This window comes from Pocillopora verrucosa, chromosome 13, assembly GCF_036669915.1.
Source record: "Pocillopora verrucosa isolate sample1 chromosome 13, ASM3666991v2, whole genome shotgun sequence".
Classification (NCBI taxonomy): domain Eukaryota; kingdom Metazoa; phylum Cnidaria; class Anthozoa; order Scleractinia; family Pocilloporidae; genus Pocillopora; species Pocillopora verrucosa.
Window position 1 is genome coordinate 14,214,145 of NC_089324.1, and position 23,133 is coordinate 14,237,277.

Below are 23,133 nucleotides of genomic sequence, written 5' to 3' on the forward strand. Positions count from 1 at the left end.
TTCTGACAAAGCGCTGCATTAATTTTTCATATTTAGGAGAGGAAACTTCGTGGGTTACGTAATTTTTATTTTTAAGACGAATATCTCCTCTAAACGCATGTGTGAAGCTGAACCTTGTCTCATTAGTCGGACTCAAAAGAAGTACTTAAAAACTCCGTTTTAAGATGCTTTTACTAACGAAGACCCGGTATTGATAAAGGATTTTTTCTACTCGGAACCAAGGTAATAGGCTCCGTCCTGTTTCCACCCAATACGAGAAAAAATACTGCCGCATAATGAACGGAATATTTCTTAGCTCCCCAACCTGGTCACTCCTTGTAATATACAGCCAGCGACCCTGATAGATTTAACGAACTCCGCTATATTAAATTAATTTTTTCCGAGCCTAACATGTGCGAAAGCACTCTCTGAGAAAAGCGACGAGGATAAGAGCCAGAGACCCATGACATTTGATTAATATTTTTGGATTGCAACTGCATTTCATTTCAATCTCAAGCGTAACTGTACGGGCAAAAACGAGAGCAAATAGGAAACTAATAATATCTTCAGCCCGTCACAGTCTTAGCCTGATCTTAGGCTTTTGCCATGTTTCGCGCAAAGAGAAAAGAGGTTTACGTTTGGGCCCTGGTCGCGCAGGTGACTCTAGCTTATTATCGCATATGTGCCCAGGACGAGCGGCCTTTGTTTGGGCTTGTCACGCCACAACAACAAACTCAGCCACAAGGGAAGAATATATATGTGGAATTATTTCTTTGCAAATAATTTTAAAAAACGTTCTATTTTCATTTTATTCAAGAATACCTCTCGTAATAAATCACTCTGAATTATCGTCACAATAAATTCTGTTAAGTTAAATAACCAATTTCAATCACTTTACGACAGTGAAGTCATAGACATCTCAATACATTAATAATTAATAATTATCAATAATGCTTCAAACATTTCCATTACTTTTCATCACTAGTACAATCATTGTATTAATCCATTCTTGTATCTTGCCAAGACTTCCGAGGCGTTTGTTGTAGCGTGACTCGACGCTTGCTTGACAGATTGCTACATCCAGGAACATTGCGTGACAACCAAAAAGCGGTCGCAGGAGGAGTATTTACAATTCACTAGAGATAAAAAATACTAAAAGAAAATAAAAAAAAGGCTAGCTTCTCTAACAGGCATAATTGTTTTCATCAAAATAATCGTTTCGGCGGCAAAATTTCGCGTCAACCATAATCGTCACTGTTTCGTATTTTGGATAAGGAACAAAGAATCCCGAAGCATCATTTGAACTAAAATTTACTTTTGAACATCACTGAAACTGAAATGCATGAAGTAAGCCTGCGCCTGCCCCTCGATAAAAAAAATACAAATACTCTTAAATTGCTTCTTATTGTCATGTCAGGCACAACGAGTTTTGGAACTAAATCAAATGCGAAAACCTTCGCGTTGTGCTAGAGGCGATCTAACTTTCACACCTAACTGATGACGACTATGTTGCATTGGACGTCACGAGGTAACGCAACATTCGTGACAATTCAGCGCAAGCAGCGCTAACACTCCGTTCGGCTAAACTCTGCAGAATTCCGCGGACCTTGAACAGATAAATGAGGGACAGTCAACTAGAAAAATTTTAGGGATGAAGACGAGGATGAAATAAATAAAATTATTATATGTGAAGGTAGTCTTGAGGCAAATCCGAGCGTTCTGATTGGTTCTTTACTTAATTGGTATTTTGTTTCCAAAGCAACGGTTGTAAGCCACGTAATCTTGAATGAAAAAGTCGGATAATTCAAAATAAACAAGTTTGGTCTAAGTACCATATAATAAACAACTGAACGACTGAAACATTGGCCCTCGGTAGATTTTGTACGGACATCGCTGCGCTTAGACCGTACTTCCACGACCTCGCACCAATATTCGCCAGTATGGCCCTCACGTTTGGTTAATAAGAAGTTACCTTACAAGGGATAAAAGAGGAAATACAAACAAACAAACAAACAAACAAACAAATTCCTCCATCCTTTCTTCCCCTTGGAAATTTAGTTCTAATGGTCCGTCCCGAGGATATGATGATCACAGTTAGAATTTTAGTTGACAACAAATTGATCAAGAAAACCATATAAATTTTCAAGTTCTCGGTTCTGGGAAAACTAACAGAGGATATTTCAACACACATTCCATGATATGCTTAATTGCATAATTTAACGACTAGAAGGACGGTGAATTCAATTTATCCAGAAGGCCTTGCGTCATGTCTTCCCAGCAATCCGCGCAAGATTCTGTAGTGGTTTTGTGGGTAGTGGGCTGAAATCAGAGATAGAAAATAAACTTTAAGATAAGTTCACAAGTGGGCTAAAAAACGCCCACAGCCCCCTTCGCTCTGGCGAAGGACTAACGCTCGAAACGTCAGCCTTTAAACTCTTTACAGTGGCCAAATTACGTTTTCAACTCAGTTGATAACACTAAATTACCCTGTTATACTCTGCCACCGACGCAGCAACACAGTTTCTTTAGAAACTTTCCCCCTTTAGAAAAGGCCGTTGACACTGTTTCTAGAATGTTTCAACGACTTTCAGAAATTAAACACAAGTAAAAATGTCCGCTTTTATCATCTTGATCGTCCTGAGATTTCAACCCTTACCGAAAAGTTGATGGCACTTAAACTAATATTAACGATATAAACGATTCTCATGAAAAAGTAGATGTTTCCTTGTAGAGTTCAAGAGCTTTTCTATCAAGTGATGTTAAACCAAAACAGCGATAACTATAACAGCCAATCAAAACAGATGAAAATATCGCTAGCAGCCAATGAGAACTCAAAGTCGGAACAAGTAAACTCATTAAAGCGCGGGAAAAAGCGCGTGACCAAGCCACAAGTTGAACATATATGATTGGCCAAAAAGGTGGCGCGAAGTTTCTCAACAAATCATGAAGCAGTTAAGAATTCTACGATAACTTTCCACAATTAATTAAAATCTTTTTAAAGCTCACATATTGGAGCAGTTTTCAAACGATTAGCGAAACACCGAAAAAGAAGTATTCATTCTAGCTAATCTTAACTCTTTACACCCTAACTTCAGTATGCATATTCTCCATACTGTTCCCTATACATTTCCTAATGTGCTAGAAAGGAGAATTTGTTAAACAATCAAGAGGTTCTTCAGTTGATTATCACTTCCTTTATTCTCATGACCTTAATGTTTGATTCATGGGTGATACTGAAAGGAGAAATTAGATGCTGGTCACTCTCCGGGATTAAAGGGTTAACAAAGATAAACATCATCGTTAACCGGTGATAACTCATAGTAACAACGGACAAACGAAAAGCGCGGGAAAACGCGGGTCACCAAGTCACATCTGGTATTCGTTTAGTGTTGGTCGAGAAGCAACGAAAAGTGCGGGAAAACGCGGGTCACAAAGTCACATCTAGTATTCGTTTAGTGTTGGTCAAGAAGCAACGAAAAGCGCGGGAGAACGCAGGTCACTAAGTCACTTCTAGTATTCGTTTAGTGTTGGTCAAGAAGCAACGAAAAGCGCGGGAGAACGCGGGTCACTAAGTCACATCTAGTATTCGTTTAGTGTTGGTCGAGAAGCAACGAAAAGCGCGGGAAAACGCGGGTCACCAAGTCACGTTTAGTATTCGTTTAGTATTGGTCGAGAAGCAACGAAAAGCGCGGGAAAACGCGGGTCACCAAGTCACGTTTAGTATTCGTTTAGTATTGGTCGAGAAAAAGGGGCGAATTTTCCCAGAACGATCACAGAGCGAGATGGAACAAAAAAAAGTAACCCCGCCTTACCTTCGAGACTTAATTGAAAATTGCTCTCATGATGACCACGATTTTGGACTTCTCGTCTATTAATTACCAAGTTTGGTAGGTAAACAACACGAAGCAAAGACCAAAACGCCCCCCTGAATTACTAAATTAAGATACTAATATTTGAGTACTTACCTTTTCTGTTTATTCGCAGGAGCCTTAAGGAGTTCTTTATACTGATCACAGCGGATAAAACGCCGATAGCTGTCGGATTTCATCAGCTGAAATATGTGATCCTAAAAACGAAAGCATGAGATAACAGCTTAACATAATCAAGCCTAACGCCGCAAACACGTAAAAGTGACGCGCGTTTCTCCATCCTCGAGAAGATCTGAAACGAGTCGGAGAGAGGTTTGCCGGGGGTCTGGCACTAATAATTAGCAGTGCTAGACCCCTTACAGCCTTCTTCCTGACTCGTGTTGCGCAAAAACCCCATACTTTCCCACGGGCGAGAAACACTCGTGCTAAAGAGCTTACGATGAGGACCTGCCCGCTGTCTAGTTTCCATCTTTCCGAGCCAATATTCTATTTCCAGTTGAAAGCCAATTGGCGACGTTGGACAAATCTTGTTTCGTCTTGAAACTCACCTGAGCGGCGTCAAACATATATCGGCCGGGATTTTTTAGATTTAACTCCACTTCTTCTCTTGTCTTGCAGTCCACGTTAATCGGAGACGTTGCACTATCAGATAAATACTCGCTGAAAAAAAAACAAAAAAAAATTTTAAAAAATAGGAGTAAGAGCATTTGTGATTTATAACATGGGAACAACCTTAACTTCTGGGTGTAGTAGCCCCTCAAAAATCTTTTAAAACAAGTCAAAAAGAAAAAACTATTCCCCACATATAACTTCGTGGTCACCACTTAGATGTTTTTGCTACACCAAGTCACCTGCCTCTATTTTTCCGACCATGTCACCGGAGTGTTCTGTACTTACGTGTTTGACACAGGTGGATTGAATCCCTACGCGTCACATATTGTAAGTGTGCATCTACACTACCATCTTTGTGGCTCGTGATAACAAACAGACCAACAAACGAAAAAAAAAAACACTTACTTAAAAATTTCTTGAGCTTTACTTGGCACATTCCGTATCGGCGTTGCTTTGAGTTGCTCACAAGCGAGCCAAAATCTAAAAGAAATAAGACACATGCAAACTTAACCCCTTCACTCCCAAGATCTCATTAGTAATTCTCCTTACTGTCTGCTATACAATTCTCATGATGTTAATTCAGAGAATTTGGTAAAGGATCAATTCATTATCTCCTAATTGATATTTCCCTTTAATCTCATCACTTGTCTGCTTGATATTGTATTGATATTGTAAGGAGAGATTCAGTCTTGGTCACTCGTGAGAATTCAAAGGTTAAGGAACAAGCTCTTCTATTCAAAAACAAAAACAAATTTTATATCAACCACTCACTATAAAAGACTTCTTGTGAGGGATCAGTCTTCCTTTATCGCCAGGGGGGTGGGGGGAAATTACATGGTTTTCAGGGAGATGGGGAGGGTAAGTGACTGTTAACAGAGTAGAAACAGGAACTAAAGAGGAAAGAATGACAATAAAAAGCAAACGGGGGGGGGGGGGGGGTCAAAGAAAATTACAGAGCCTTACAAGGGGAGGGGGGGCAAGTAAATTTTATCGCGACACTAACAAAATCCTCCGTGCCCCCCTTCCCCCCCCCGGTGATAAAATTGACTAGTCCCTGATCATAAATATACGTTTAAAAGAAAAAAAAAGGACAAACAAAACACAAGTTTAGATTTTACCCTAGATTTTCAGCGCTAATTTCTTTTTCCAAAAAGCGCGCAAAATGTCTTCTGCCCAAAGGATCAGCAAGAAGTTCTGATAATGAGAACGCCCATTGTTTCACACGCTTTGGAGGAACGTAATGTCTGGAAGACAAGAAAACGTTTAGTGTTAAAACATAGACCTACACACAAATACACCGCTTTCTTATATGGCTGGTAGTCCTGAGGTACATCCGAGCGTTCTGATTGGTTCCTACTTGGTCAGGTTTTTCCCCCCGACGTTTCCACGTAAATTGTCATAAGCCATGGTCGCAAAAGCCGGCAAATTAAAATTAAACAAGTTTGGACTGAGTGCCATGTAATTAACTACCAACTAACCTCCCTTACTCGAGCCGTACAGAGGAATATTGGCCCTCAGCTGTTTTCGTATGCCACGATCTAGGGCCAATATTCCCCAGTATGCATCAACTTTATTTAATCATGGTGACGACAGCCACATAAACACTGAAAAACTTGCGACCCTCGCACTTGACAAGTAAGAAATTTCTCTCTTTTTTTAACTCGGGTTCGAATCCAGGAATTTTGGATAGGGCAGGTTCAACTTCGATTCAGAAACACAACTTCTTTCCTTTGACACTAGAGCCTAAATAAGCTATGAAAAATTTCAAAATAGGGAATTTTTAAATAGTTAAGTTGAGTAGTACCAATACCCACAGGTCAGACGGGACGGGCCTCTGGATCCCCCACCCGACCCCCCTGGATCCCTGAACAAGTAAATACGCTGTAGGTCTGACGGGAAGGGGGTTCAGATACCCCAACTGACCTCCCTCTGGACCCCAAAACAAGTAAATAACCTATAGGTCTGACAGGAGGTGGGCCAGACCCCCCACCCAACTTCCTCTTTAAGTTTCCATAAAGTAGCTTGTCTAAAACGGTGACTTACAAACTCTTGTCTTGCTCCCAGAGTGTGATATCATCAGATATCCATGGATTTGACGGCTCTGGCGCCCAAATAAATGCATCATATTCTGCATACTGTTCACACCTCTGGATAAAACTGAAAAAAAAAAAGATTTAATTCAACTACACGGACGAAAAGCTTGGAAGCTAAGCAGGCAAACTTCCCTGGTTGAATGCTTTCGACCAATCACATTTTTCATAGTTGGTGCGATGTACAAAAACAGGTAGAATGCTCAGGAGACGTTTTATTCGGAGGGTTACAAGCTTGCCAATCGTCTACCCCCAAGGTTATTGTGTGAGACGGAGGCGGGTGGGGGAAGAAAGATTCCTTTCTCTTCCCACTCTCTCTCAGCTTTTTAAAATTCAAGATGACGTTTAAACTTTCCACAAGCAAATACGGAGCTCTCGCTCGCCAAAATATAACAGTACTGCGAGCTAAAATCAAGGGTTGGTCCATATCTGACTACGGTGACACTCAAGCGAATTTTAAACGTGGTCTACCACAGGCATCCCACTTGATAAAGAAAACATTGCCGATGATAATGGCCTCATTTGTTCATCAAAAATATATCATCATGGATAAGAAACTATCACTAAACATGTGGAATTCTACCAATCATATCAAAACATTGTTGGACACCTTTCAGAGGCTTGTGAAGTTTTCATTCGTCTTCTGTGAAGTTTCTCCCTTAATTCTTTGACCTGGAATAAAAACATAACTATCTAATTACAGCATCTAATTTTTTTTTACACGCTTGTGAACCAGACATTTTTTGAATTTGTATAAAGAAGGGCAAAAAACTGAAAAAGAACTAAAAAAAAAAACCGAAAAAAATCAGACGGTCTAACAGGGTTCGTACCCCTTTTCAGAAACAAATTTCAAGGATTTTCCCAGGACTCAGATTTATTTTTCCAGGACCCGTAGTCTTTTTTTCCAGGACTTTCTAGTCTTGGAAAATGTCAAAATAAAATTGCAGGATTTTCCAGGTTTTCAAGACCCGTACGAGCCCTGTCTAACAAAATGTCGATCATGAAATTGGTCAACTTTTAACCCTTTCTTGATTCCTTTTTTTTCCAGGGGGGGGGGGGAGGGGGGGACAAGGTCACTAAAATCCCAAACTGATATTCAAATGGTAGCCTGTTCCAGGCCTTCAGTTAGTAAAACCAAGCGCGATGGTATCGGAGGAGTGAAAAAATGAGGAAAGCTTGGGTCGGGTTGCGACTCTACCCAAAACTCCCTCGTTTTTCGCTCCGCTGTGACTAGATCGATCGCTAACTGCGTCAACACGCAAGCCAAGAGCTGTCAGGTGGCGGTTTCAAATCTGGACACATTCTTTTTTTTTTCTCTTCTTTTACTTCTTATTCTTCTTCTTTTTTCCTTCCATTTTTTTTCGCAAATGTTCGCTAAGATATAGGGGGCATAATACAATAAATCATGTCCAATGAGATATTATTGAACTGTACCTCTTGTTTGACGCCATCCAGCGCAGACAAGGACGACAATGACATCGACGAATCCTCTTGTAGAAAGTTCACCTGTGTTGAAAAGTCATGAACAATCTTGTTGTGGCGTCAATTTGTGCAGTTATTTTCAAAAATTATTTTCACACTCAAATACCTTGTTAATCTTGTTACAAAAAACTCAGGTCAAGACAGGCGCCAGATTTGGAATTCAATCCGAGGCCACAACAACAACAATAACGACAAAAGGAAAGTAAAAAAGAAAGAAAGAAAAAAGGAAGAAAAAAACACAAATGAACAAACGAACAACGAAAAAACGAAGACAGAAACGAACGAATGAACAAAAGAACGAACGAAAGAACGAACGAACGGACTGAGGAACGAACGAACAAACAAACGAACAAACGAACAAACGAACAAACGAACGAAAGAACGAATAAACGAACAACGAAAAAACGAAGACAGAAACGAACGAACGAACGGACAAAAGAACGAAAGAACGAACAAACAAACAAATGAATGAACGAACGAACGAACGCAAAAGAGCATGGACGACGAACTACAGAAAATGAGAAAGAACAAACGAATGAAAGAGAAAAAGTAAGAAAAAGAGAAAAAAGCAAGAGAAGGAAGAAACTAAACAAAGACAGGCTTCTGGTTAGAGCTGAAGTACTAATGGAGGACCCTTGTAAAGATGGGGCTGCATGAGAAGGAGGGAGAAGCTGATTTGAAAGTTTACAGTATACAGTCGGATGACTTACCTTTCTTTTTGTGGTCGGTGATGAGTCCACCGCTTTACAAGCCTTTTTTATATCTATTTCTGTTACCGACACACAACCTGGCTAAAAATAAAATTTCAATAGCCTATTTTAGCATATTAGCCAAGCAAAAGGTCTTAAATAAATCAAAACACCTAAATTAATCGATGTAGAAAACTTGTACCTCCTTCAAAGCCAATCAGAAGCCAATATAAGACCTGTAACGACTTGGTCACTAATTTCCTTGTTTTTACTTGGAGGTTTTGTTTAAGAATGATGTTTAAAACTTTGTTCGCAGTAAACTGCTGTAAGTGGGTTCAGACGCACAGACTTAAAAAAAAAATTAACGCGTCAGGCATATAAAAGGAATAAATTTAAATTTCACTCCTTGCAAACATGGTTTCTGGGAAATCTTGAGGTTTTCAAGGACTGTGAAAAAAAATTCAAGAGTCACTTATATTTCAGGAGCCAAATCACGCCTCACGCTGATTCATAAATTCTTGAATAACGCTCACCTTTCATTAAAATTCCGCGTCACTAACGTGTCACGAATAAACCCTTTTCCACCCTCCTATAGTCCTTCAAACTCATTTCTAATGAAGCTGCACGTGGATGAATTTTTAATCACTGACTATGGTTACAATCTTTTATTCTTACCGGCGGTCTATGAACATTCCAAAATGCTCTCTCCTGGCTATCCAATATTTGTCTTTCCATTTTGTCCCTCTTCTTATCAACCCTGCAAAATAAATTTTAAAAAAAACTGGTGTTAACACAGCAAGTACTCTCTTAATAGTGCGCATTTTGATTTATGGTCGTAAAACACACCGGTTCGTGTAAACCAATCAGAATCAAGGGACTTCTCACAAGGAGCCAATCAGAATTCAAAGTATAAACAAGTGAACTGCCTAAAGCGCAGGAAAACGCAGGTAACAAAGATGTGATTGAGTTCAGTTTTCAATCTAATTGGTTGTTAAAGTGGCGTGAGTTTTTGGACCAATCATAGAGCGTACAAAGCAAAACCAAATCAATCCCAGATTACTTGTTGACACTCATTTGAAAATGCTCAATGGCAATTTTAGCCAATCAGCATTCACTTTTGATGTGGCTTGTGTAATAGTTTGCATAAATTACTGAAGTAGTTTTAAAAAAAAACCACTCACTTTGCTTGTGCCTCCGCTTGCATAAATATAAATTCCCATTTCCGCGACAACGTTCTTTGTAGCTTCGCAAGGTTTTCCTACAAACAGTTTTGTCTATTAGTATTACTTAACTCAATTAATACGAGCGTTACTAAAAATGTATTAAAACATATAAACAACAGACTACGTAGGAGAAGGAAGTCTGTCAAAAGTAGGTTAGTAACATACATATGTATGAACTGAAAATTAAAAACTTTTTTCTTCAAAGGCAAGGTAACGAAACAAGATTTTGCCCACTTACTGCTTCATAATCATCTAGTTCCAGTCTGGATTTATTTTGCATCGTTCTTTTACACAAATACACAGCTGTGAAAAGAAAAAATAAAATCGATAAGAAGTATGGATACAGAGAAGCAAGGCCAGTATCATCCAACTTAAACCCATTTCACTTCCTTGAATAATAATCCTTCATGCCTCATACGTGACTCCTAAATTGTCTTCACTGCTTTCCATACATTTTCTTTTAACTGTTGTGAGAATTTGTCAAAGATCTGGACAATTTCTCCTTGAGAATCAGTTTCTTGATTCTTGTGACTTTGCCCCTAATAATGGGAGGAGAGATGTGATGCTGATGGCGTGGGGCTTTAAGGGAATCACTTTCATGGTGCCTCTGTAAAGAGGCACTTCACCACTGACAAAACTGCCTTGAGCAACTAATTTGCAGAACAATATAAAGAAAGCACACTTGGATACAGCGCCTAGCTTTGTAACCACTACCACAATACTCAGCACCAGTCCTACACCTCTCTTTCCTCCTCTCAGGGGAAAGGAGCAAACAGTCAAGGGAAGGAAGGAGGGGGTGGGGATTGGGATTGTGATTGGGAAAGGGGTCGTGGAATGGAGATCCAGAGACCAATGATGAATTATTTGAGATGATGTATACAGAGTGAAGGGCCAGAGATGATGAGCATGGATTAAAGTAGAAACACACCTTCCAAGGACTTAATGTTAATATTGATATTCTCCCCACTGTTCTCTTTACATTTGCTATGATACTGGCAAGGAGAATTTGTTTAACAATCACTTCCTCTATTCTTGTGACCTTCATCATAACCTTTAGAATTTTTTATAGAATGAAAAAGTGGGGAGAAATAAGAGGCCAGTCACTCTTAGGGGAAAAAAGGTTAAACTGTGTTCATTGCCTGCAGTAAGAATTGTTTATAGCTTCTTAACCCTTTGACTCCCATTATTGACCAAGACAGAATTTCTCCTTACAATATCAATACAATATCAAGCAGATAATTGATAAGAATAAAGAGAAATATTAATAAGGGGATTATTAGTTGATCTGATACCAAATTCTACAAACTAACATCACAAGAACCATATGACAGACAGTAAGGAGAATTACCAAATGAGATCTTGGGAGTTAAAGGGTTAAAAATATATGTATAATAAACTTACCATAATCTACATTCTCAGGTTCCCAGTTATTTGATAACCAAAAGAATGGTGTCTAAAAAAATAAAAATAAATTAAAATTTTGCAAACTGAAGCACAATTCATATACCCCAACTAGCACCACATATAGATGTTTAATATATAGATTTAGGTAAGCCTAAAAGCAGAGCTCGCATTTTTTTTTCCTGCATGTCTCTTCAACAAAACTAAAGCCCCTTTTATGGATAAAGTGCGTGGTAATATTAATGGATTTTCATTCGCAACTTCTCCATGTCCATGTAGAGGACTGATTATAAGATAGTGCCTGTGGCACAGTTGGCCGAGCATGCTAAAAGTAGCACCTTGTATGGTTGGTCGTACAGTCATACAGTCATACGGTTGTACATCCAAATTTTATCGGCTTGATGGGTTACTACTATTTTGTATAATTATGGGGCTACACTCTGTGAGCTCCACTTTAAATAGGGGATGTGAAGCTATAGACCATTCAAATAACATCACAACCGGAATGAATTTCAGTAGTAAAGCACTTAAGCAAGCAATCAAATGGTCCAGCAATTAATTCCACATGGGGCACACAGCCTGTTTTTTTTGTCCCATGCTTGAGACAAGAGAGATAACATCTTTCCCTAGAACTTAACTTTTGACTTTTGTGTATCCAGTATATAATTGAAGGGGGTGAGTTTCTAAAGAAACTATGGTGCTGCGTCAGTGAGGGAAATCACAAGATAATTTGGCTTTAATGGCTTTGAATATAAGAAAACCATATATGAAAACTGCAGTTTAACCCATTTAACTCCCACGAGTGACCAAGACAGAATTTCTCCTTACAATATCTACACAACATCAACCAGATAAGTGATGAGACTAAAGAAAAATATCAATTTGGGATAATTAGTTGATCCAATACTAAATTCTCTGAACTAACATTAAAGAATTGTATGGTTGACAGTAAGGAGAATTACAAATTTGATCTGAGAGTTAAAGGGTTAAGAAATGAATATGAAAGTGATCTTTGCAGTAATGAGCACTACTTAAATAGGCAGTAGTGAAAATAAGGCCTGAAAAAAATTCAGGTCTATATGGGATCCCACTTTCTTTTTATAATTTGGTTTTGTCAACTGAGTTGACAATATAAACTGGCCACGGCAGATAGTTTCTAAAGCTGACAATTCAAGCACTTGGTCAAAGAAAATGATCGAAGGCTAACACTCAAAACATTAGCTTTAAAAACTACTTTTACGGTGGTCAGTTTACATAGTCAACTCAATTGATAAATCCAAATTTCCTAAAAAGTATATAATTACTAATCTGCCCACAGTGTCTCCAAAAAAAAAAGAATTTAAGTTATAAAAATGATTTTATAAAAAGGCCCCTGAATGTGACAAATGTGCTTATTCTCACCTGAAACCTATAGTAAGAAGCATCATCTTTCACCATCAAGTGGTGATCAGTGATAGAGAAGATGTAACCATATGCTGCGAGGAGTGAAGCCAGGTGCACTGCAGCCCCTGATGGTGAAACAAATAATGGTATTCAAATGAGTAATACATGAAAATTTATTTTATGATAAGATGAATAATACATGCTTTGACATCAGTATCCAATTAGCAAGATAACAAAGTAATTTGCATTTGAAAAGCAGCAAGGTTTGTATCATAACAAGGTCACCTTTAGCCTCATTCCTGTTCAAAGGCTTGGCAACCAAGCACACAACTGCAAAACAGACTATTACAATTATACCCTTGTCCCTTTCACTAGGTGTGACGAAAATAATAATTTCTCCCCATAATATGTGACTCTATGGCTATATTACGTGATGTGGTACAAAATCACTGGACAGTCATCACAAAATAACCCCTATTTACATCAATATTTGTCCCCTGTTTATCTCCGTTGAGAAGAAATGAAACCAGTGGAAAAAAGCCAGCCCAAGAGTTTCACTTTTTCATGTTTATTACTTAAAATGAAAGAAGAATGAACTCATTTTGTAGACTCCAAGGGTAGTGATAAGCAAAAGTGATATCAATTGCTGCTCCAGACAGTACAAAAAAGTCAACAAAATTTTGTTGTCGATAAGTACTATAAAAAGTGATTGGAGGGTTATAAAAAAAAATCCCTATCTGACTTGCTGACATATTAGCTAAGAATGGCCTCTGCTGAGCTATTGTCCACAAGAATTCACCTTTGCCCTCCAAGCTTCACCACTCGGCCAACTAAATACATTCCTTTTTTGGACAATTTTTCAAACACAGACATTTGCAGCCGACATACCAGGTGTCTGATTAGACATGAAGGGGTTTATTTACTAAATACTTACATAGAAGAAGGAAAAAAATATGTAACAATAATATCAATGAATACATAAGGTACCAAAAAAAAAAACAATTCCAAGTGGAGAGGTGTTGGGAAGAAAGAAGATATCAACCCAGGGATATTGTTTGATTTAACAGCAACTTCTCAGAGATGAAACAATCCACTATGAGAACTGTGTTGCAGACTGCAGGGAGAAAATTAATATTCAGATCTTGCGAGTGGAAGGGTTAGATATAACCATGCATTGTATGTTACCTCTTTCCTCAATGGCAATATTGCCCATGATCCAATCGACTAGGTCACTCCCTGAAAAACAAGCAACTTATTATTAGAAGTGGAAAAAAATCTCAATGGTATCAGCTGTTTTGAAAAGGTAATCTGAGTGAGTATCCTGTAATCTGTGAATTTAAACGAGTCTAATGAATATATGAATTAATCAAACTTGCAATGCCTTGTCCTCACAGTGACTTTTTCTCAGATTTCCCTGAAATCATGAGGTCAAGAAATCATGACTGAAATATACCCACAACAATTGTTGCAGGTATTTTTACACTTGTTTGTGCAACAACAGTTCTCAAAACAGCTGTAAACTGCTACTTTCAGAAAATTTCCAATTTTTTACCAGATGAAAATGATATGTTATGGGCAGCAGTCATTTGGCAGTTGATTATTGAAGTCCTATATATCACAAACAAAGGAATATCAAGCTTGCACAAACTTCAACCCTTTGACTTCCGAGACGTAAACATCAATTTCAATAACTGTATGCCATTTATTTTTGACAATTTCAGCTCTGAGAATTTGGTGCCACATGTTGATTCAAACAATATACTGTATTTGATATTTTCCTTCTGATCTATCACCCCTCTGCTTAAAAATGGAGAAAGGCCTTTTTTGTCACTCTTGAAATTAATTTGGTTCAGTAACTTTTGATACCCTTCTACCAGGAGAGTATTCTGAGCTAATTTACAACACTTTACAAGGGATTCTGGCCAGACTGCACTGAGCAGTTTAAAACCATTTTTTCAAGCGCCCCAATTTTGGAATCAACTACAATTCTAGCTACCCTTTACAAAACAAAGTGAAATCCCCAAAATTTGCCAAGTCTAAGAACCAAACACCAGACAGAATATTATTTATTTGGAACTTAACACCACTCACATAGGTTATGCTGAAGTTGATGTGTGGTGCTATAAAAGACAGTAAACACATCTGGTCATTCGCGAAATTCTCTCTTAAAGCATAAATTGATTTTTTTAAATCAGCATCTTCCCAAGTCAGCATTTTTGCCCACACTGCTTAACACTCTGCCATATCAAAGTGCAGTGTAATAATTAAAATAATCTCACCAGTAAAAACACTTGGAATCTTGGACATGAAGCTTTTTACTGTTCTGATGGGTACTCCAGCTTTTTCGTCTTGCATCTGATTTATAAGCTTCTCCATCTATAACAAAAGATTGACAATGACTTGCTGGCAATGTGTTGGATCCCCTACATGAAATCTTAAGTACAATGACCAGGCTTGTAAACGTGAACGAGTTATTGTGTGACAACAACACTGTAAAGACTCATCATGTCAATTGGTCAGATTTTTAAAAAAAGCCTGGCTTTCTAGACAAAATCTTTGGTTAAAAAAAACAATTATTTTTATTTCCAACAAAGTTTATAGGGATCTCAAGGCAAATAAAGCAAGGTAAACATCACCAATGACCAAAACAGCTTTAGATGTGAAGAAGTTGAAACTTGTTCGTATCAAAAGCTTTTTAGGTCGTTGGCAATGTTTGCCTTGCTTTACTCACCTTGAAATCCTCATAAACATTGTTGGAAATAAAAAGAATTGTTTTTTACTAAAGATCTAGTCTAGAAAGCCAAGTTTTCTTGAAAAAATCTGACCGATTGACATGATGAGTCTTTATGGTGTTGTTGTCACACAATAACCCATTCGTGTCTGAAGCTTTTATAGTCATTGGCGTTGTTTACCTTGCTATATTCACCTTGAGATCCATATAAACTTTGTTGGAAGAAAAAATATTTTTTACTATATGTTTAACTTCTAATAAGTTGTAATGGATTGAAGACCAACTTGCTGATGTCTCTATTTGATTTTTTATGTCGGCGAGTTGGCGTTGGCAAGTTGAACTGTAGGTGACTTGACCTTAATTCATAAAAACATATTATAAGATCTCAAGGTAAACCAGTTTTAAACTTATTTGATTTGTGTTTTTCTTTGTTTACATATTATGGTAATGTATTAGAAAATAGAGAAATACAAAGCAAATGAGTTTCAAACCAGTACAACCACATATTAATTTTGAGCCACAACATTTTGGTTGGCTTCTGACCTTAGTTAAAATTGGCTTCCACGCAAGACAGAAGCCATTCCTTTTATGAGGAAACTTCAAAGAATGGTCTGATAGAGGCAAGATTTTCTTCGGCATTCTCTTCCCCACTGTTTTCTTGCTGGCATAAGCTTCTTCTCAGTCCATGCAGCATTTATACTTTTGTGAAATTCCTTTGCTTATAAAGGATTATCTAAGTACATTTCATCTTAGACTCTTTTGCAACATTTGGTGCAACTGAATTCACATGTGGTTTACTTGTGTAATTTTTCCCTTCACAGGTGTGAGTACTTATCTCAGTCTGAGGAAAAGATTTTTTTGATTCCGGTGTGGTTTTTTTGAGGCTGCTTTGTGAATATTGTCTTGAGAGAAAGTTCACATCCAAAACAATGGCAAATCAATAAAGAACCATGCTTTACTTGAATCGAACAAGCTTGATCTCACTGAATAAATGACCTAATGGTAAATTTACACCAATGGATTAAAAAAAACATCAAACACCACACTGTTTGCAGCTTTTCTCCCTTTTTTGTTTTGACTATCTTCAAGAAGAATGATAGCTGTATTTTTTTCACTCCACTGATGTTACAACTGCTCTAAGACTTGTTTTTTGGGAAACAAATTCTCCTTGTCAGCACCTTAAGAAATGTTCAGGGAACAGTACGGAGAATATGTATGTTTTTTGTTCAGGTATAAAGAGTTAAATGGTTTTTAAACTTCTAAAAGATAGCTGAAATTGGTCCAAAGTTCCTACTATCATCTAATGACTCAAAAGAGTGATGCACCATGACAAATGCATCATATTAAACATCTGTTTCACACATTCTGTTTAGTTAACCCTTAGACTCCCATGAGTGACCAAGACAGAATTTTTCCTTATAATATTGACATAATATCAATCAGATAAGTGATGAGAATAAAGAAAAATATCAATTTGAGGATAATTAGTTGATCCAATACTAAATTCTACAAACTAACATCAAAAGAATTGTATGGCTGACAGTAAGGAGAAGTACAAATTTGATATTAATGGAAGTTAAAGGGTTAAAGAGTACAAAACCTGATCAAGTTTTCAATTTTTGATTGGATGAGGGGGAAGGAAAGGGAGAGTCAGGAAGGTGTGGTTGCCCCTCCTTTCCTTGCTACCTGCTTCCAAATTGTTGCCTACCCTCCTTCCACCCCACTCTTCATTGCAAAACACCACACATCAGTGTAATGCAAATGAAGGTTTTAATAACTCCTGCCCTCATACAAGTTGGAGCTGTTCTCCCAAAATAAACAATCTATTTGAAAAATAAACCAATGGGTAGTTGAGACAAAAAAAATATTATTCATAAAATAATGAAATATGCAGTGATTAGTTCTTCAAGGATCACTGAACAGATAGAAAATTTTGTCAAAAGACAGACACAAAGTGTTTATGGTTCCAAGAAAGTTCTGCTCCTCAGCAGAATAGTGGCCTTTTTTATTCCTAGCTATGTCTATGTCTAAAAACCAGTTGATCACACTTGACAAGGTCATCTTCAGACAAGATTTTGACAGGTTTGGAGGTTTTTAAAACAGACTTGTCTGAATTTTGTCTTGAGTGCAACCTAAGCTTTAACTAATCACTGGTGCAAACTGTTTATAATTTTTAACCGAGAGATGAAATTAACGCATAAACAATTGGAACAAAAGAACAGTATACAACTGTTGAATTGGTTCAAGTATAATTATAATTTCTGCTAATCTCCGCATTTGAGGTGTTTTCCTAAATATTCAATACATCTCCAATACAACTGTGACTGCGGTATGATGCAGAAACATTGCAATTCCTTAAAATCAAGCTTCGTTTAAAGAAATGAAGACATACTGTATATTGTAACGCTGCGGTACTGTACTACGCTTTGGTTAGTTTGATGGAATGTCAAATATCGAAGGCGATCGTGAACATATCATCAACGATTTCTTCCCCACATGACTTGGTTCCGACGCGTGTTTTCTGAACGAAATTGTATTTAATTCGCTTTGAAATGAATCCTATCGTGCGTACGTGATTCCAATTAATGATCCACAAGAGAAACTACGGTAACCAGCTGAAAACGACTGAGACAATAGCCCGACCTCTTTCTCAAAATACCAGACCCCGCGTGAATATATTAGGCAAGTACAATTTCTAAGAGTTTTAGAATCGCTTTTTTGAATCATACAGGACAAAAATCCTTGCGACCTTAACTCTAGTTTTAAGATAAACACCTTAATAAATCAAACGAACAAAAATAAATGTTTATGATATTGCCGAGCGAGAAAAATCGTGTAAAAGTATTAGTGAAATATGTCATGTCAATTTTAAAGAAATTCATGTATATTGCTCAATACAGGCACTCAGGCACGACCCGATGCTTGGAAAATTATCTGATATTTTAAAAATTACGAAATAAAATAAGATATTGCAGCAAAATAGATCATGTGGGTGGTTAGTAAACTGGAAAATATATCAGGAATTGCGGTTTTGACTTGTGTGAGATGGAAGATTTGATCTCAAACGCTCCGTCTTAGAAACCGAAATATTCATCAAAAGTAGCAAGTCAAAATTCAAAGAGGCCAAGAGAGCATTTGGTTTTAATTTAACTAGACAAGATGGCTCGGAATAGCTTAAAACACCAGTGATCTCGAGGCATACAGAAGATAAATTCCTAGAATACATATTTAACAAGCATCGGGCTCTCAGCTTAAGTAGAGCCGTGGTCTAATTTCAAGCTGACATTTGAGCGATGCGCCGCACTGAATCGAAAACCAGCGAGACATTCTAGTCACCTTTGAACAAAGCCACGGATTATTACTGCTCTTCCCTTGACCAGTTATAAAGCGAGTAAATTATTTAAAGCCTTAAGTTAGATTTCTGCATCCCTGACTTGACACCTAAAGAAAAAATTTACCGCCTAACCTTTTTGCATACTGTCGCATGTGGAGGTTGGTCATCTGAGAGAACACCATCGTGATCTGAATCTGTCCGATCATCCATTTTCGCCAGGGATTTACAACCACAGAAAGCAGCCGATTCATGCCAATACTCCTTCCATGACAACTTCAGAAATGACCACGTCCATATCCTTGCTCAGCATTACATTCGCCGCAAAGAAAGTATATAGTTACGTTTGAAAAAATCGTGTTATTATGCTGACAAGAATTCCCTCGCTTCAGTGCAGGTCATATTTGACCAATGGCCACATCCATATGCAAAGAGCTCTTCGTCAAAATAAACAAGATCTGCTCGCCTTCGCAACTCTAGCAAATTCTTTGGATGTTATATTTTGACTCAAGAGGCCAAGCCTTAGAAATACAAAGCTTACTATTCGAAAAATACGTTCTCGATCGGTGGTCAGCGAAATATAAACATGGAGAATTTGTTTACTAGTGTACCCGAGGAGGTACCTGGGAAAATTGCTCAATCCTTGGGCGCCAGTCAACAAACCCTAAGGGACAACCCCAGGCAATCAGTTAGCAATCAGGGACTGGAGGGTAGGGATTTGCTTTTTGAATCGACCGCATACTCATTTCTCCAATTTGAAGAGTATAGGAAATCTTACAAAATGACTATGGGAAAATCAGGTAGGTCTTTTTTCGGAAACTTTCTGATGCATTCATGAGTTTGATATCATGAGAACTCTTTTTGGTTTAGACAATCATTGCAGTACAGAGTATTTCTTGTACTAATGACATTAATGTGGAGATATATACGGTGCCTTCACATTGTGAGAAGCTAAGTACTTTTCAATCCTAACATCAGTATGTATATTCACAAATACTGTTCTCTATACATTTCCTGTAGTACTGACAATAGAATTTGTTTATCAATCAAGAGCTTCTTCACAGTTGTTGATTTCCTTCATCCTCGTGATCTTAACGCTTGATTCAGTAGTGATACAGTTCGGAGAATTTAGCCTGTCCCGAAAGCCAAGCGCGATAATAAACGAAAGAGGCTTGGGGCGGGTCCCGTGAAGAACTGGATGCCAGTCACCCACTTGGGTACAAGGGGGGGATCGAGGAACAACCACAAACATGATGTCCAAGGAAATAACTGATATGTGATATGAATACAGCGCATTCTATAGTGTCGCAGACGAAACCCAAGGTAAAACAACGTTCAATCAGAACAAAGAATCTATTATAAGGAGTGAAAACTTAAAGTATAGTTCAGTAAATTGCTGCATCAGGACTAAGCTGCGACCGATTTCAGTTTTAACATCTGATTGGTTGAGAGAATGGCACGTGTTTTTTAGACCAATCATAAAGCATCAGAGAACAGAAACAGAGCATTCCCGGACTATCAAAAAACTAAAATGAAAATTATTGTAGCATAAGAAATATGAAAACAGGATCTAAAAGCTCGTCCTAATACTATGAAACTCACATGAAAGTGTTTTATGAAATCGCGAATACGTACGACTTTTTACCTAAATTTAATTTGGAGCAACAATTTTGAGGCAATGGTATCTCGTGTTGAGCCCTTTGTAGACGGCAGGGCAGTTTGAAAAGCCGAGGGTAGGGGTGGGGGGTCATGCTGCTTCAGCTTTCCTAAAAATGTATTTTACCTAATTCGTTGTTACAAGCAAAGCTCTTCGCAGTATTAATGGTAACAAGGGACCAGTTATTCAAAGAGTGGGTAACGCTATCCAACAGATTAATTGTTTTCCAGTGGATGAGCGTTAAAAAATAAAATAATAATAATAATAATAATAATAATAATATTAATATTAATATTAACTTAATGCGGTTTTCACCGGATAGAGATTTATCTAATTGATAGCGTTATTCATCCTTCGGTCAACCGGAGCCCGGATGTTCGTCATATATTTTGGGACGGTGCATAAGCATGTCGTTGTCCAAAAAGGGTCTTGTAGTGATATTTGATACGATCACTCGCGCGAGACTAAATATTGTTATAGGCCAGTTCATGCTTCAATTGCGATAACTTTCGTTCTGAAAAGTCTTGGCGGGGAAGGGAAAGCTTTGCCCCCACAATTATCGTTCGAGGAGAGGCTGAACCCCTCCTCCTCCTCCTCTCCCCTTCCCTCATTGCTTCGCCTCGATCCATAGTGAAGGACAGATCTTCCGGTGTTGAATGAAAGTAAAATTTGGTTTAAGGGCTCTCATATCTATTTGTAGCACGGTATTGCACGATCGTCTCAAACATAAGAGTCTTGAATTCCATATGCGTGCGTCTGCGAAATTTTTCATGCAAGGCTATTCTCATAGCTTGTGACCTACCCGTAGTTTTTGTGGGTATAGATTTCTTCATCAGTGTATTGATAAGTGTTTTGCACATAGATAAGATCAATTAGACAACATAGGAGCGCAATGCGTTCAGGAATCTCCTCAGTTAATGTCATTTAAGCAATTTTCTGCTATCGAACACTGAATAGTAATATCGCTTGTAGCGTCTTATAAAAGGAATGTAAATGTCGAGCCTTGCCTTAAGAGTAACTTGTTGCCTGCATCGTTTTTCTGAGACAGCTTTTTCGAGCAAAGAGCGAATTTAAAGCAGATTCTTTCTCTAGTTTTTAAACCCGGGCACCTGGCCGATCCCATATGCCGCGAATGTTCACGGCCCAACGAAGAATGATATAACATCATGAATACAGTGTAAAACCGCCAAAATAGCACAGGAAATTCATGAGTATTCCCTAATAAGCACCCTGGATTGGCAATCTTACAAAGTTTCGTTCATCCGGCTGATGTTTCAGCTGAGAAAATGCCATTTTAAATTCGACAAAAATATTATGTTTTTATTGTCGAAGGTATATCTTATACCCGCTGTTACATAAATATCTCTAAATTGCAAAAATTTAAACCGCCTTCTCTCCGATTATCTAATTGCTTGACGTGATATTTTCTGCTTTGAGAATGCAATCCTTGTCGCAAAGGTTATTTTTCCTTGGAAAAATTTTAATCGGAGTCGCTATGATGAGAGCATGTAAGGTCGTTTCCCTCAATGAAAACAAATCTTACCTTTACGTGTGGCACGTCAAAAAAATCACCACCCAGCCTTTTTCGAAAAGGCCGTTCCCTGCTATCTTTGGAGATATCCTGTTCCATTCGTCGAATATTCAAATTAAAACAGCTTTTAGTTAAACTCCCTTCCTCAGCTCGGTAGCTGTAGAGAAATTGTTAATCTAGTTTCGCTAAAACCGTTCAGTTTCGAAAGTCGCCAATTAGTACCCAATAATCTTTCACATTCAGGCTTAAATGGTCATGTTTAATAATAGCTCCAAGAGTTTATTGGCTTTTGAGTTTTAAACAAATTGTCGTAATTGTGCGTGATACTTTCGCAGACGTTGAAGCGTCAACTTACGTCAAGGGAGGGGTGGTTTGGGGAACAGGGAAAATAACAAAAGATCAAGAAGTCAAAGATCTGGGTACGAAAAACAATTTTGTCTCAAGTGGGGGACAAATAATGATGAAGAATGGAATTTCCGGACCTCGAATGCTTACGGATTAGCCGGAAATTAAATGCTTCTGCGGCACGAGAACAAAAAGGCCCTAGGCGCCGGCATCTTCGTGGGTTGAATGATGGGTAATGTTGTACGGATATTTCATCTTGAGATTGCAAATGAGCAATTAAAGCCGACACCGCTCATTGTAATCTTTTCTTTTTTGAATGTTATTTAATATATGGCCTCGTAAGATGGTCTAAAAGAGCTTGTCCCTGGTTGCCACCCAGATTTCCTGTCCTTTTTCCTTGTTTTTCAGCAGTTGTTTTTTTTTCGACCAACATTCCTACCACTTTGTTTTGTAACTGGTTGCCCAGCTGTTGTTCTCTGTTTTGTTATGATGTTGTAATTGGCGGTTACTAGGTAGAGTAGAGTGATATTGCAAACGAAGATAGCAATTTCTGTTTTTTTCCTCTCTCTCTTTCGAGTGATATTGTTCATCATAAAGGGCTTGTTACCTATGGCTTTCTTCATTCATTGTATGTCTTCTGGCGTTCGGCCGAAACACGCAAATTATAAGCCCAATGGCTCATACAATGTCATCTATCTGTTGTGAAGTGGAGCTGAAATTTTCCAACTCGGGGAGTTACATACAGTACCAAAGAGGAGGTATACAAAGAAATCACTCTCCATTGTTCACTACTCAGTACACTACTCATCT

At 38.0% G+C, this 23,133-nt stretch overlaps 1 protein-coding gene across 2 annotated transcripts; it reads right to left on the reverse strand.

Annotated features, from left to right (window-relative positions):
* Positions 1 to 762: 762 nt before the first annotated feature.
* Positions 763 to 22,169, reverse strand: LOC131770771 (regulator of G-protein signaling 7). Of its 2 annotated transcripts, none has more exons than XM_066160240.1 (17): positions 21,991 to 22,169; positions 15,008 to 15,104; positions 13,914 to 13,964; positions 12,747 to 12,853; positions 11,346 to 11,397; positions 10,183 to 10,247; positions 9,903 to 9,979; positions 9,397 to 9,478; positions 8,743 to 8,823; positions 7,985 to 8,056; positions 7,161 to 7,222; positions 6,504 to 6,617; positions 5,579 to 5,704; positions 4,866 to 4,940; positions 4,397 to 4,508; positions 3,945 to 4,045; positions 763 to 2,298 (listed from the first exon to the last, which is right to left on the reverse strand). In XM_066160240.1, the coding sequence occupies exons 1-17, from the start codon at positions 22,075 to 22,077 to the stop codon at positions 2,244 to 2,246; spliced, it is 1,416 nt and encodes a 471-aa protein (XP_066016337.1). In that variant the 5' UTR covers positions 22,078 to 22,169; the 3' UTR covers positions 763 to 2,243. The 2 variants fall into 2 exon arrangements, with proteins under 2 accessions (XP_066016337.1, XP_058942471.1); XM_059086488.2 differs by lacking the exon at positions 21,991 to 22,169 and adding an exon at positions 18,926 to 19,400.
* Positions 22,170 to 23,133: the final 964 nt, after the last annotated feature.

Excerpts from the sequence above, each read along its gene's own strand:
- LOC131770771 (XM_066160240.1), bottom strand. The coding sequence starts at position 22,077 with ATGGAACAGGATATCTCCAAAGATAGCAGGGAACGGCCTTTTCGAAAA. Across the intron at positions 15,105-21,990 it reads TTGACGTGCCACACGTAAAG|ATGGAGAAGCTTATAAATCA; the intron begins GTAAGATTTGTT and ends CTTTTGTTATAG. Across the intron at positions 10,248-11,345 it reads ACCTGAGAATGTAGATTATG|CTGTGTATTTGTGTAAAAGA; the intron begins GTAAGTTTATTA and ends TTCTTTTCACAG.